We start from the raw sequence: 16,026 nt of genomic DNA on the forward strand, positions 1-16,026 counted from the left end.
AATGTATTTTTCTTCGACAACTAGACTAAAAGAGGCTGCGAAAGAATACGAATTTAAAAGAAAGAAAGAGGAGAAAGTTGTTGCTGAAGAAGAAGAAGAAGAAGAAGAAGAAGAAGAAGAAGAAATATGAAGAAGTATATATAGGTAGAAAAAGAGAGAGGAGAAAAAAGGGATAGAAAAGGAGTTGGGCGGTTTGAAGAAGTGTAAGTAGTGGGAATGGAAGAGGATGGAGCGGAAGGAGAAGAAAGGGGAGGACAGGAGAAGAAAGGAAAGAAGAATAAGAAGAAGAAACGAAGAAATAAAGGGAGGAATGAAACAAAGAATGGAAGAAGAGGAAGTAGAAAGGTCATAATTTAACTCTTTTCCCCTCTCTTGACTCGCGCGTCACTATCCTGGTAAGTAAGTCCGCGCCAAAATGACCCCGCGAAAAGTCAGAGACGACACGGTGAGTCGCCCAGCGAGCAGTGGGTGCCGAGCGGGGGGAGGGGGGGGAAGGGGCATTGGAGCGCCAAAACATGTGCACGTTCATACGTCTCGGCTATCAAAGTCAACCATTACTACGACATAAACTTTATTGCGGAAGACGCGGGAAAAAGAGGAGAAAATCCTCCTGGAAGCAACCTAACTGCTACAACGTAACCAGCAACACCGACCGAATACATGAATTTCCCGCGGCAATAACCGACGGGACACCTCCCGGCTGGCAATCGGCTGAAACACCGCCGACGCCATAAAATCATTAGTCGCCTCCCCGCGGTAACGACGATAACCACCCCCACCAACCCCCACACCCCCCGCCGCCAACCCCGACGAAATTGAGTTATACCTCGGTGACCTTCCGGCGGTTTCGCGGGGCTATAAATATTTTTAATATCCGAAAACTCGCGCCAAAAATGGGATTGGGACGACGCCGAGAGGGGATGGGGCGGGGGGCGGCGGACAATAAAACAGTGTGAGTTCCGCGATGCACCGCCGCGGTTTATTGCTGGCCTTTTATGGTGATCCTACGCTGGTTCATGGAGTTCTCCGTTGAGTGATTCGCTCGATCAAACTCGGATCCGCGCAGCTGGCGAACCAGGTCGAATCGGGAACGTATGGACGTATTTGTGCTAAAAGGAACTACGTTCCACACGAACCTTATGCACGTAGTTCCTTTTAGCATAAAGACGTTCGTATGTCCTTCGGCTTTTGCTCAATCTGGAAGTAGAGTTGTCGATAAAAACGATAAAAAAAATGTTCTCGAACAAATATTTCCGGTGTTTTTTGCCGGCCAATTGAATCGAAACACTACCGACGGACAACTTGGATGACAGAATGGGACTGTTGCAAACGGTAGATAAAACTGAGAGAGTAAATTTTTCATTCCTTGAATCATGTTGATCGAATTAGAAATGTTTGAAATCCGCCTCTTGGCCGAAGAGCGCAGTCCAAGATGGAATCATATTTGGACTACACTGGACTGGACTTTTGGTATGGTACACACATCGTTTCTAAATTGAGCCGGATTCTGTAGTTCCAAATGGCAAAATGCATTCCATTCATTTATGAAAAACATACACACAAAATTTCGAGTCAGAATGATGCTGTTTTTCTTTTTCTAGTACAGGATTTCAACATGAGAAGAAATTGGACTGCATCTTGCAATTTGAAACTGCAATATCTGGCTCAGTTTAGAAATGTACCATTAGTTTCCCTATGCACATGAGCGTTTAATGGATGGGCTATACATTTAAATTCCTAATTGCAAAATATAGTCCAACTAAGGAACGTCTGACATAATTAGGCTATACATCTGCTTAAACTCGTCCAATTTGTATTTCCTTCCTTGGGCAGTGTGCAGTAAGTTTCCTTTGTAACACCTTGTGGCAACTATTCGTGCTCAGGGGATGTCCGTGTTGCGTTCAAAAAATTGAAGGCGCTTTGACTGTCCTTGCTCTCATAACAATGCCGTTTTACATCATTGACGTAGATATCGATAAGCAAAGAACGCTGCGCTTCAATGTCACAATTACATACGAAAAAAGTGAGTTTTACACAGTGAGTAAAATACTGAAACTTTTTATATATATATATGAGTCGCTTTTATAGCGCTCTTTGGCGCTGTGCGACGCCTAATCGCCACAAAGCTCGGTCTTCCCACAGGTCATCAGGGAGTTGACAATCTCTTATCTCATTTAACACCCCCTGTCGCCAACCTCTCACTGGGCGTCCCCTACGTCTCCTCCCAGGAGGAACCCAATCAAGCATCTTTTTTGGCAGCCTCTCTTCCTGAAACTTTCTGAAACTTTTTGCCTCCTTTAATTTAAAAATCTGAATTTTAGTATATGCACCCACCTTTCATATTCTTTGTAAAGACATTCAGCATCTTAGACTATTAATTGCACACAGTGAGCATAATCAAATTTACCTCGTCTGTATACGTATGGTTATGGTTACCATCGTTTCAGGTCACTTTTAGAAGGTACTTCCCGAAGAAGAGCTGCCTTTCGAGAGAAATGCTTTGATTCATAATATAGCGAGGAGACTCCAAGATAAAAGCCTTGGACAAGCTAAGTGAGAGCAATCGGTGACCGATCGAGTGATAGCTGCATTAAATTTACTATCGCAGAAAATTTAAACTGATGAGATTCGCACCGGGCGATGACGAGTAAATCCCTCTCGAAATCTATTAAAAGCTCTTTTTTGACAGCCAAGAAAACGAGCCGTCAAAAACAGCGTCAATATTTTAAATTAAGAGAGGCATAAGTAGCGCCCACGTTGGGTATAAAATAATTAACGTCTCCCTGATCGGAAATAGTTGCGCCTGCCTTAGTTCGCGGAATCGCTGATACTTTCGCGCAGAATGATAGAGCTGTGATGGTTTTTTCTTCCGTACCGGTGAAAATTGGCATAAAATATCGGCAGCGTTAAGTGAATACTCAGAGAAAGATTAACATTTTCCACAAGTAAGAGTTTAATCGAAAAAAAAAGCCGTGAGGGATCGGAACTGGAGAATGATAAACCTCTATCAAGCACGAAATACTTGGAAAAGATCCGATGAAATAATAATGACTTACGGCTTTGACGTCTGCACCTTGGTTTTTCCTTACACTAACTTATTAAAAAATATTATTTTTAATAAAACTAAACATTATAAACGTATTGGATTTTAATATGGACGTATATATGCTAAAAGGAACTATGATACACGCAAACCCTATTCACATATCACATAGTTCCTTTTAGCAGTAATACGTCCAATTGGTAAACTTTTAATGATGAAAGGTCGTCGACAAAAATGAAATAACATTATCAGAAATTTGAGACGCTGCGGACTTTTCGACGAGGTTCCGTCACAACCGTGGGACACAATCGAAGTACTTAGGCTATCGAATACCTTGCGCAATCCGCCAAGCGCCTTCAGTCGAAGAGATCGGCAATTTCCAAAGCAGCGCAACGCAACGCGCGCGGGTCTACTCCAACTATTCCAACGGAATCTTTATGATTTAGAAATGTATTAATGACTCTTAGACGGATTTTCGAGTGGTAATTTTCCACCTAAGATTATACCACAGAGAAACATTCAACATGAAAATGTGCAACCTTGTGAAATATGTTTAATACGGTCATAGTACGCAAGATATTTATAAACGTCATGCATAGTTGACGTAATAAGGAAAATACGCAATAACATGCTCATTGCTAACAATTCTGAAAATTTCCTCCAAATCCTGCACGAGCTGCGGTGTCCGAGTGGTTAAGGAGTTGGACTTGAAATCCAATGGGTTCTACCCGCACAGGTTCGAATCCTGTCCGCAGCGAGACTTTTTTACCAGGTTTTAGCTAAGTTCTTTCCAACACGATGGTCACTCGCTCTTCCCACATCTCCCGAAAAACTTCTTTTGAGTGTTTAGACTCAAATTTGCCATGATAGTACACATTCTCCTAGACATGAGTTCCAATAAGCGATGTGATGATTTTAATCGATATGTCTCATTCTAAAACTTAACAAGTCCACTTTCTTTGCGATAAGGAATCAACACTCCTCTGTTTCCCTATATGGATAAGTGTTCTTATGGAGAAGCCAATAATGGTAAAATGTGGTCCAATTGGACCGCGTTAAGGAGAAAGGAACGAAGCCACATCAGCTATTACCAAATTTAATTGGGCAATTTAATGTTTTACTCTAAACCGGTTGTGTGGCTGTTTTTGCATATTGCAGAGAATTTTATGCATAGTACGAAGCAAATTCCTTAAAATTTTCAAAGGAATCCGCAGAAACGTTTTCTTGTAAAAAATTAAATTGCCGAGTTAAATTTGGCAGTAGCTGATGTGGCTCATTTTACTTTGAGCTAAACATGGTCCAATTGAGACTTGTTAGGTTTTAATATCGACCTATTCAATTCATTGAGCGAGGGCCCAAACGGTTACATTCAATACCCCTCAAATTGAGCATGACAGATCGCGGTGATAAAGATGTAAAGCTTCACTTTTTTGCGGAGAAAAGATCTGAAGAAAGGAGGGAGAAAAAAAACAGGTCGGATTACGTTTGTCCATAAAATATTTTACGGTCAAGCACGATATGGATCCCCCTTTCAACGAAGGAATTTTCACGGGAGGCGACTTCAAGAGGGAGACATCAACTGGCAAAACTTCCGTCGCGCGACTTCAACTTCTTTTCTAACGATTCATGACAAAGTATTCTCTTCACGGGAACTCCGAGGATGCTCTTATTATCCTAGAATTCCAGGATTCCCACCCGGGATGATCTGGCATCTGTTGTTCTTTAGGTATACTTACAACTCCTTCTCCTCCGTGAAATGCTTCATCTCGAGGGCCTTTGATTAGCGCGGAATTCTCTGTTCACGGCCCTTTTGACAGTTCGTTCAAAGGGAAATAAATAGAGGGAATGTTTCTTTGATAAAATTATGACTTTCGCCGAGAGAGACGCAAAAAACGTCCTTCACAGATTTTTATATTAGAAAGTTCATAATTATCTCAAAACCATCGCTGGTGGATAGTTTTTGGTCGGCTAAGTATTGCTACTTATAGAAATTGAAATGTACACGAAGGTATTTTAATTTTTTTCAATGATGTTTGAAAAGTAATTACCGATACTAAATTTTTCACAGTGAAAAAAAAAGGAATCTTGAATTTGGCGCCAAGAAGTATTTTTTCTTGAATCAAAAATTTTGCTGCTTAATAAAAACATACTTTTTTGCCTAACTCAAACATTTTCTTCTTGCATCAAGAAAAATCAGCTGAGATCAAGAAAATAATAAATCTTGGCGGCAAATTCAAGGATCATGATGCTTGAGCCAAGCACATCTTTTTCAGTACACTGCCTCTTCAGGGAAGGCTCCCAAATCCCACGTGGTTCTCATCCATTATCCACGTCGCTGATGTCAGAATTTCAGCATGTCTCTTGAGACCTCCAAAAAATTGTCTTACACTAGGGAAAAAAAACACATTTGGATCGAGAGTCCAGACTCTTAAAAACATCGACAAGAAAAAGTACTCTTGATTCAATTAGAATCTAGCTTAAATCAAGAACCAAGCCTCTTAATTTAAGCGGATTTCGTTTTGATTCAAGCAAAAATCGGATTGAATCAAGATTATTTTTCCTTGTAAATGTTTTCAAGAGTCTGGACTCTAGATCCAATGTGTTTTACTTCCAGTGTAAATAAGAGGGAATGACTTTTCCAAGGAGGAGCTAGTGGCTTCAAATTTGGGATTGAGAAACTATCGCATCGACAAAGACAAAATTTTAATAATCGGCCTCCTGTATGAATCGAAAAACGAACACCATACCAGAGCTCTCCGCCTTGGAAAAATATGGCAATGCAGTTCTACATCCATTCGACAGGGAACGAATGAGAAAAAAAAGCAGCTTTGGAGGGAGGGGGGGCTCCATGACGGCCGTGACTCGGAGCTTCTTCGAAATTTAAATTATGATTGATGGGAATTCCCTTCGCCCCGCATCGTGTTTTTATTGGCCGGGAGACGGGAGACGGTGCGGAATAAATTTTCCGACGCTATCGATGCCGCCATTTCTGCCGAACCACCACTAAAAATTGTGAATTTTTGCTTTAAACCAACGCTAAACGCGCCGATTTTCATGTCGGACGGGCAACACGGGCACCCGACAAAATGCTGTTCTTGTAGCGAAGTTACCGACCGACAGTTCTTCAGGAGTCAAAAGGATCTGACACGACACGTGCTCACACAAACACGCAAAAAACATACACGTCTCCCTGTTTTGGCACTTAGGCGTCTGACGAGCTCCTCCACAAAATTTTACATTTACGGTCGCACTGAATATGGAAAATGCACGATTTTGGGAAATTTGGCAATTGCGAGCAAGACGCACTTGTGAGAAAGGTGAAAAGAAGTGGGCCAAGAACGAGGGGGTAATTTTTCTCGTTCGGTTTTTTCAACCCCTACTTTGGGGCGGGAATTGGGCGCCAGGGTACTTACTCTGTCGTGCTAAGGAAGAACGTTGTATGAAATTTCGAGTAGTCAGTTCAGTTTTGTTACGATGACAGACGTAAGTTGCATTCAAATCCAAAAATTTGAGTTCCAAAAATAGCAGATTTAAACTTCCATTAGCTTTTCCTAAAATGTGTATTTTCTAAACGGCGAACTTTATACCGTCGAAATTGCTTTGACATATTAGATCGTTGTTTGTGTTATTTTCGTGGAACAGTCTCCATAGCGACAATGGTAGCAACTCAATTTTGAATTTCTCGGAAATCATGTTGTTTTTCCTGTGAGCGGTCATGAACACTTCGCACTGTCGCTCCTCTCTAACGTAAGGGGGTATCTCTAATTCTGCCGTGCTAAGAAAGAACGCCGTATAAACAGTCGAGAGCTGCCAAATTTCTCCGTATAAAACATGTATTTTTGAGGAAAGCCATGAATATTTTTTCGTGAAATTTTCGGATATGTATGTTCAAGTTGCGAACAAAATTATCTGAACAACTCGGAAAAAAATATTCAAAACTTTTCCAGTAATTTTGATTTTTAGTAAAGAAAATCTGGCAACGTCTAAAGGCTCATACGGCGTTTTTCCTTAGCATTGCAGAATTGCACATAAGCTCCGGACAGCATGGAGTTATACAGAGAACAGGACCCACAAGGAAACCTAGATACGCTCTTAGGTCAGAGGAGCGACGATTTATTAAAAACACATCATCGACTTCTCAGAATTGAGGAACTCAATCAGTATTCAGTAATTATTCTGGAATATTAAATTTTCTTCTCAAAAGCTGGAAAATATGGGTATATTAAAGTTCGAGAATCCCGAGAATAGGTTTACGAAAGAGTTGAAATCGCTCCTCGCGAAAATTAACGTTGCGAGCGCAAAGAGGAGATGGCGCTAAGTGCCTTCAATGTAGTAGGTATGCAACAAGGACATCCATAAGACACGAATAGTTGCATCTTAGCGTTCTGCAGAATGAGTAACTAAAAGAAAATTTCACTGTACCACGCCATTTAAAACAATTTTAGACCAATCAAATGATACTTTCTGGATGATGAGAAAGTTCAAAATTTTCTGAAAGCCTCATCACGCTGTAGCTTTTACCACTTTTTCGTCCAAAATATTTGACCGACCAAGATATATCCACCCGGATGGACGTTAGAATGGTTCAGTCCTTCAAATTGTGATATTCACTCCGAACATTTTTTCGAGATTACTTTAAAATTGTTTCACAATCAATATCATATCTGCGCGCATATATGATATTGACCGTGAAACAATTGAAATGCGCTGAAATGATTTCCATCCGACATTTCTGTAAAGGTTGGTTGATTTTCTTTTAAAGAGCACAATTCAAGAGGAAAGCAACCATTATTTTCTGTCGTGAGGGAGAATGTTCAGCGACAGGGTTCAGAGGGCAATCACAAAATGTGAGAAGCAACTAATTGGGTGGTAATAAAGTGTCGTTAAGATTCGCCGTTCAGCTATCTCATCTTAGAGATTGTGGAAGGCGGGACTGTAGCCATTTATGGAACTAAAAACGAATTAAGGGACCGACAGCGTTGAGTTTTTTACGACGAATATATTAAAAGCTCGGCACTTAAGCACAAACGATCCCTAAGAGTCAAGGCCGAACCCAGTGATGCCAACGTATATGCTTCAAACATCAACACTCAAGAAAAAGGTCGATAACCCTCAACAAGTTTAATGACTGTAAGTTGAATGACCTGATGAGTAAAATTTCCGAGTGTTGGTATATGAAATATACATAGAGTCTGTGAAACGATGTTGCAGATAGTGGTACTATTATACTATTAAACATTGAAATGTTAAGGTTGCTATATTCCTGGATCAGAATATAATGATCAGTTGGACTACATTTTGCCATTGGGAACTACAATTTCTGGCTCATCGATAAAACACTTACGTACATAAGAAAATTAATGGTACATATGTTGATTCTCAACCGAGATGGAAATTGCTGTTCCTGATTGCAAAATTTAGTTCAGTTGTGACTTACGATGCCCTGTGGTCCTGATCCTGTTGATTACTTTTTCTTGGTATAGCGTATGCACGTTGTGGAGTAGGTATCAACGATCTTTGGACTACTTCTTGTCCTGGAAATCCAGACTTATGGAATCGGTGTGTCGACGCGCTTTCCGCTAGATCCTTGAGTTTTCCACGAATTCCCCGACACTCCCTGCCTTTCCCAGTTTAATGCGTATCCCTTGACTTTCCCTAACTTTCAAGGTTCTCCAGACCACTAAAAACCCTGAAAATGCCGATGGATATGATCGGTTAGCTGAACGCTGTTCACTAGATTCCGTAAGTTTTCCACGAATTCCCCGACATTTCCTGCCTTTCCCAGTTCAATGCACGTATTCCTCGACTTTCCCTAACTTTCAAGGTTCTCCAGACCACTAAAAACCCTGAAAATGCCGATGGATATGATCGGTTAGCTGAACGCTGTTCACTAGATTCCGTAAGTTTTCCACGATTTCCCCGACATTTCCTGCCTTTCCCAGTTCAATGCACGTATTCCTCGACTTTCCCTAACTTTCAAGGTTCTCCAGACCACTAAAAACCCTGAAAATGCCGATGGATATGATCGGTTAGCTGAACGCTGTTCACTAGATTCCGTAAGTTTTCCACGATTTCCCCGACATTTCCTGCCTTTCCCAGTTCAATGCGTATTCCTCGACTTTCCCTAACTTTCAGGGTTTTCCAGAGCGCTAAAAACCCTGAAAATGCCGATAGATATGATTGGTTAGCTTAACGCTATTCACTAGATTCCGTGAGTTTTCCACGATTTCCCCGACATTTCCTGCCTTCCCCAGTTCAATGCGTATCCCTTGACTTTCCCTAACTTTCAAGGTTCTCCAGACCGCTAAAAACCCTGAAAATGCCGATAGATATGATCGGTTAACTTAAGGCAATTCGGCGCGAGATCGACGCTACACGAGGGGAGAGGGGGGCAGCGGACGTGGTTCGGGTGGCTAATTAGGGGCGGGCGTTACAATTACAGCCCGGGACCCGAAGATGGAGGATCCGAAAGGAATTGGGCATGGTTTGGGCAGCGCAGTGATGGGGCGGGAGGAAAATAAAAAGACAAAGATGGGGATATAATCCTGTTTGGGAGCCACGGTACAAGATGGAGACCCGGCTCCCGGCTCGGGTGGGCGCAGCGACGGCGGGGAGGGCGCGGGGGAGGGGCGCGAGCGGCGGGCGGCAGCGGGCTGTAGCTTATTGATCCAAACGGCAGCGGGCCTACAACACCAGTTCCGCCGCCTCACAGTAGCGCCCGCCCGAGGCTCAGCCGGACAGAGTTCAAACCATTGAGGGCAAGAAAAATGGGATTGAATTTGCTTTGAGAAAAAATACGGCAAAAACACGGAATTCTACACGGAGAAAAAAACTTCGTGCGTGGGACCCTAAGTTTAGGTCACATGGATCTCTGAAGTTTTCGGATTGAGCATCTGAACACTTAAGGTCTAGCTGCCGAAGTTCAGGTCTGACATAATATGAAACTTCAGTTCTTACATCTGAAGTACTTCAGATGTGAGAACCGAAATTTTTCGGATGTGAAAACCGAAGTACTTCAGATGTAAGAACTGAAGTTTCAGACGTGTAATCCGAACCTCGACTGCTAGACCTTAAGTGTTCAGATGCTCAATCTGAAAACTTCAGAGATCCATATGACCTAAACTTCGGGTCCCACGCACGAGGTTTTTTTCTCCGTGTATCATGAGTCTGGTGAAGCTTTTACAAGTGTCTGAAATTCGATGAATTTCGTGTTCAAGTGGGAAGTGCTGGGTGAACTGCACACGAGAATACCCTTGATTGAAAAATTGAACAATTATTGGAGGAGATATTTACTGAAAAACATGTGTTTAACTGGGAAATGCCGCTAGTTGACGACACTCGGCTGTGCATTTTCTCACTTTTAAATATTTTTATACTATTTCCCACATTAAAAAAAAAAAAAATTATGGAAAATACTGCTAAGCACTTCTCCAGGCACTCTCAGATGAAGCATAAAAAAATTTGCGTGCAAATTCTTCATTGATTTCTTATACATTGGTGCTATAGAGTAAGGATAACCAGACACCCAGTAGCGTGTATCGAAATTTTGGTGATAGTAGAGGTGGATACAGCAGTTTGGCAACATTGGATTTCCTCAATTTATAATTGTGCAGAGTAATCAATTTTGGTCAGGCTTCTGGCCCCTCCAAAAATCAATTCATTGCCATAGATTTCAATGGAAATAAAACGATGTTAGTAACTTCTTAGACACCCGATTGAAGTTACTATACTTGCTGGCATGGAGTCTGTAGGCGATGACCAGATCATACACATATTACTACACCTCGTTTTTGACAGTTTCGGGAATCTATGGGTGGTTTCACGAAAACTTTTTCGGATCAGAGATTTTTTCCATGAAAGCGCAGCATTTTCACAACTGTGTCACAAAAAGTAGGGGAACAACCCGGTCACTTTAGTTTCGCGCTTTGAGGGAATGTGCTTATTTAATTTTATCGTGAAAGTTGAGAAGTATGACCTTCCTCTGCACTTCAATTACAGAAAAATCAATGATTTCCTGGATTTTGATAAACCTTACTAGTTCTTCAATGACTTTTCCATGGCTACATCACAGGTACAAATCTCAAGCTGGATTCCTCCTATATTTGTCTTAGAAGTTTCACGGAGCCCATGTCTAGCATATAGCACATTTCAGGAGAAAAATTCTCTGACAAATTCATGATCAATTTACAAAGAATTTCCGATTGATAAATCGCTTTTAGGCACACAAAAAAACCTTCTCCGAACATGAATTTTTTAGAAGCTATACGTTTAGAATATACCTATTTTAACTTTCAAATATTCGAACCTTCATTCGAACAATATGAAAATGTCTGAAATGTATATTAGCTAAAATTATTTTTGCCTAAATTGAGAGCACCCGGTGCTAAACACATTTCCAGCAGTCGCGGGCATTTTTTCAGATATTACATGAAGTTCCCCGTTTTTCCAAACCAAAAAAAAATACCTAACTAGATGGTTCCATAGAAAAATTCCAAAATCGAAAATTTTTTCGCGAATCTCGTGAAATTTTTCAGGTTTCCCCTGATCTCCAAAAACATTCAGACACCATTCCCTGCTTTCAAAGTTATCCCGATTGCTCATCCAGTCGCTCCCTAAGGAAATTTTTCGAATCCAGGGTGTCTTATACTAAAACACTGCTGGCAGTAATCAGTACTTTAACGGTACTTTTTCATGACATTCCCGAGAAATTCAGTACCTCTTCGACAGAAAATTTCAGTACCTCCAATTCACAAAATTCGAAAAATTTAAAAAATTTGAATTTCTCGCTTAAATTGCGACAAAAATGACAAAAAATTCCGGACCTTCTTGCAGAATTTCCGAAATTTTTCAGTAATTCCGGACCGCCCTTAAAAAATTCGTACTATTTCCGGACTTTCCAGAAATTCCGGACTTGTGGACACCCTGGAATCATCCGGATTACGGAGCCTGCAAGACGACCGCCAGGGGAGAGAGAGGACTCGAGGTGGGGGTTGGGGGGATGGGGGGGGGGGGGGGGGGGTAGCGTGCCCCAATCCGGGTCCAATTAAGCCCTCGCGTGAAACGGAGAAGCGGATTCTGGACGCGAGTCTGCTTTCAGGCCCGGCACGACTCCCACGATTTGCAATTCAAGGGCCACACTCGACGGGCTCGCGATTCCGAGGGTGGATCGGGGGCGCGGAGGAGGGGGGAGGGGTAGGGGGAGGGGGAGGGGGGAGGGCGCGCGGAAATTCGGGACGGGGCACAATGCTCCGGGAGGCGAGAACGGAAAGGCGCAGGAGGCAATCGTTCGGAATAGAACAATGGGGTGCTTGATGAAGCTAGCCGCCGAAATGATTGCTTTCCAAGATTAGAGCAGCCATTTTTGCGCGGGATTGGTTCGCGGATGTCACGCACGCACGTCGGCCCGACTGGGACACGTTCGACGGTTCGGGGCCGCGCGGTCGGCTGCGGGCTGGTTGTAGGAATGGATAGACGAGGCGATAGCCAGGATAGGAGTTTGCGATGCAACTATTTGAACACCTGGGGATTTTATTGCATACCTCGTGAATTGAAGGAAAACCCAATTCGATGACAAAAACGAGAGTACTGACTAGAAAATAGAGAGCTGACTAGGCCGTTTTCTCCACACATTTTGGATCGTCATTCTGATGGCTGCTTTTTTACATTGATAGACAAGGTTATAAAGAAATACGACAAAGGGAAAGAGTAGCCTTCCTATTGATTGGAACGGTTGTAGAGACTTAAGAGGGAAATTGAAGAACTACCAATGGGATTTCTCGTAGGTTGCTGTTAGTTAGTGCTACTTAGCTCCTTAGCCCACTGTCACCACTTGCTCTCCAAAAAGGAATGGAATGGAGGATGGCTCCCTTTTCGGTTTTTCTATAGGTTTGTCTATCAAATTCAATAATTAGCCCGTAGTTAATTCAAGTCGACGAAATTCCATGGAAAATTCTTTGAAATGTCGTGGAAAAATAAAAATTATAGAAAAAAAATTGGCGACGTGGAGATGCAGTTACGTTTTTCCGTCTGGGAAGTGACGGAATGATGACTAAAGAATGAACATGTGTAACGAAGCGAGCTTATCGTGATAAGACGTAAGTTTAAGTACAAGATTTGTAGTTACCCATTCATTTTTATTACATTGTAATTATTATATAGGATATACGTGTAGAAATACATCCAAAATCTGAATCAAAGTTCTTAGGTGCCCCGTTAGACCTTTCTGTGCTGAAATCATTCAGGTATCAAGGATGAAATACCTCGGGCACCGCTCAGCAAAAGATAAAAGTGTCTGCCCACATAAAATTTTAGTGGTTTCGGCGAAAGCTCATCTCAAGGACGCCGCGAGTACAGGCTACATTTTCATTTCAAAAAGCACCCCGGCGCTGGCCCGAGGAAAATGGGGAGGTTTCTCTTTCGCTAGCCCATTGATGCCAAACGTGCCTCGTTCATTCAAAAAGAGTCGGAATACACAGACAAGCTACTCCGTTTGTGAAAAAAACCCAGTCAAATGATTCATTTTTCATGAACGCTAATCATTAAAACTGCACGTTCTTTTTATTTATGTACATTTATTTATTTATTTATTTATTTAAGAAAAAAGAATTTCCAGAGGGCAAAAAGTACGCATTCCGACAAATTTTTGTCAGTTTAACAAGCTAAACTAACCCAGTTGAATTTAAAACGGGGTTGTATGCGAAAAAGAACCAAATTTGAAAAAAAAATTGATAACTAGAATATAGTTTCCGTTTTTTGCTTTACTGGCTTTTTGTTAGTCAAAGAGCACTGGAAAAAAAAAACACATTGGATCTAGAGCCCAGACTCTTAAAAACATCGACAAGAAAAAATACTCTTGATTCAATCAGATTTAAGCTTAAATCAAGAACCAAGCCTCTTAATTTGAGCGGATTTCCTTTTGATTTAAGCTTAAATCTGATTGAATCAAGAGTCCTTTTTCTAGTCAATGTTTTAAAGAGTCTGGACTCTAGATCCAATGTGTTTTTTCCAATGAGAGGAAAAATCGCACGACGAATTTTAAACAGATTCATCCAAAACAAGAGTTTTTAATAAAAAATTGCTAATGTAGATACGAGTCTTTTTAAAAGCCTTCTTGTTGATATATTTCGTCGCTCGTCTAATATACCTCAATTTCCACCTGTTCCCTCTGTGAGACCTGTTCTTCGTATAACTCTAACCTTTCCAAGGCTCATATTGAAATTGTGATACACCCTATCGTTAGAGGGGCGACGATTTGTTCTGCTTAGTAACTTCTGAAACATTTTTGGGCCTGATGATTTTTAAATGAGAGTAAATATGAGACTAGGTAACACGTTTCAATGAGCAAACTCCTATTCCATCGTAAAACTTGGTTCATTTCTGGTAAATGATACTCAATGACCTATCCAACTCCAAAAATATGCAGAATTCAACTGTGACATATGACAACATTGTCCTAAGCCCAGCCGAAAGTATTTCCACATTTTGACGGCATGTACAGGCGAAAAGGCTCCATTTATGTCACAATATGATGACCGGGAAAAAATATGCTCTCTGCGTAAACAATGACAACAAAGAGCTCAATCTGTTGACGAGAGAAAAGTTTCAGATGAGCTTGGAGGTCATATCTCCGCTACTTTCTCCTCAGACTCAAGTCTACGCAAAGTTTTATTGATTGCAGGGTTGCGCATTTGCGGGCATTCTACGCATTTCCCTAGAAGAGCGACGTATTTTGCGACTGAATCGCCAATAATCCCGAGTCAGTGTCAATACAAACCCGATCACTTAAAGTCGGTGACTGGCTTGGAATCGACCCGTCTGACGAGACAGTAGGGGGAGGAGGAGGCCTAAGATATTGAGATAGAGGAAAAAATCTACGCCTCTGTTTTTGTTCTGAGCGACGAGGAAAGACGAGAAAGTAGACTTTTGTAATGATTTGTTATTCTGATACGGCTTCGTTCTGGGGCACGGGAAATTGCGACGGACGGCTGAAAGCTAACAACTGAGGTTCGTTTCGCAGGAGGTATCGGTTTCCACATTTGGGGCGTCTGCAGATTTCGAGAGAAAATTTCGTGGCGTTTCCAGCGTTCCCGTGCTGGATTCTGTGAGAATCTTTGACTTCTCCGATCGAGGATCTGCTTGCATGTATACTAAGGGGGTCCTCATTTTGAAATTTTTCAAGAACTGAGCGGAAGAACAATGCAATGAGTGCAAATTTTTCGAAAATTGAACAGGAGAACAATGCAATGGGTGCACATGTTTCGAACATTGAACGGGAGAGCAATGCAATGGGTGCAAATTGTTCGAAATTTGAACGGGGAAACAATGCGATGGGTGCCATTTTATGAGTAATGAAAGAAGGAAAAAAATAAGCAATGAATGTTTTAATGGCGCCATTCTATGAGTAGTGAAAGAAGGAAAAAAATTAACAAAAAATGTTTTAATGGTGCCTCCAGAGCCCCAAAGATATGGGGTTTGACTGTAATTCTTTACAGAATCGCGTTTTGCCGCTTAATGACGTATACTTTTGAGCATGATGCAATGCACAATGCACATGCACTTTTGGTTTTTGGTGTACTGGAGTGATTTTTCGTGTGCTTAAAGGAAATTTCACTTGTTTCCACCTCCTTTTTTATTGTTCCATTTTATTTGGCCAAAAAAGGGAGAAAATTCGATTTTGCGAATAAGAGCCCTGCAAGCTCCGCAACCCCCGCGTGAGATATACAAGTAAAGTTGTAAATATCAATATCTCGCTAAGGACTCTCGGTCTGTTTCAGTTGATTATCAATATTTTTGTTCCGTGAATCGATTCCTGTGTGGAATTTTGAAGAGAAAAATTAAAAGTGGTGCTTCGATTCAAACCCTATCTGGTCACACATTATGTGAAAATAATTTCAGAGAGAACTTACAATGTATTACACTAAAGATGATAATTAGTTTGACGATCATCGTTTTCATAAATTACCTGAAACAGAGAAAAGAAAAGT

At 41.4% G+C, this 16,026-nt stretch overlaps 1 protein-coding gene and 1 non-coding gene across 4 annotated transcripts in view; one reads left to right on the top strand and one right to left on the bottom strand.

Annotated features, from left to right (window-relative positions):
• Window positions 1-16,026, bottom strand: part of Sema1a (semaphorin 1a) — a 583,530-nt gene that overhangs the window by 146,610 nt on the left and 420,894 nt on the right. The window contains exon 2 of one of the 3 annotated variants that reach the window (XM_072301803.1): window positions 15,949-16,004. The exons of the other annotated variants lie outside the window; for them this stretch is intronic. Coding sequence (XP_072157904.1) covers window positions 15,949-15,997 — 49 coding nt within the window. The 5' untranslated portion in view covers window positions 15,998-16,004. The remainder of the gene's footprint in view (window positions 1-15,948; window positions 16,005-16,026) is intronic. 3 annotated transcript variants of the gene reach the window in all.
• Window positions 3,719-3,800, top strand: TRNAS-UGA (transfer RNA serine (anticodon UGA)). The gene has a single exon. It is a non-coding gene; the product is annotated as a tRNA-Ser (tRNA).

This window comes from Bemisia tabaci, chromosome 6 (assembly GCF_918797505.1).
Source record: "Bemisia tabaci chromosome 6, PGI_BMITA_v3".
Lineage (NCBI taxonomy): Eukaryota > Metazoa > Arthropoda > Insecta > Hemiptera > Aleyrodidae > Bemisia > Bemisia tabaci.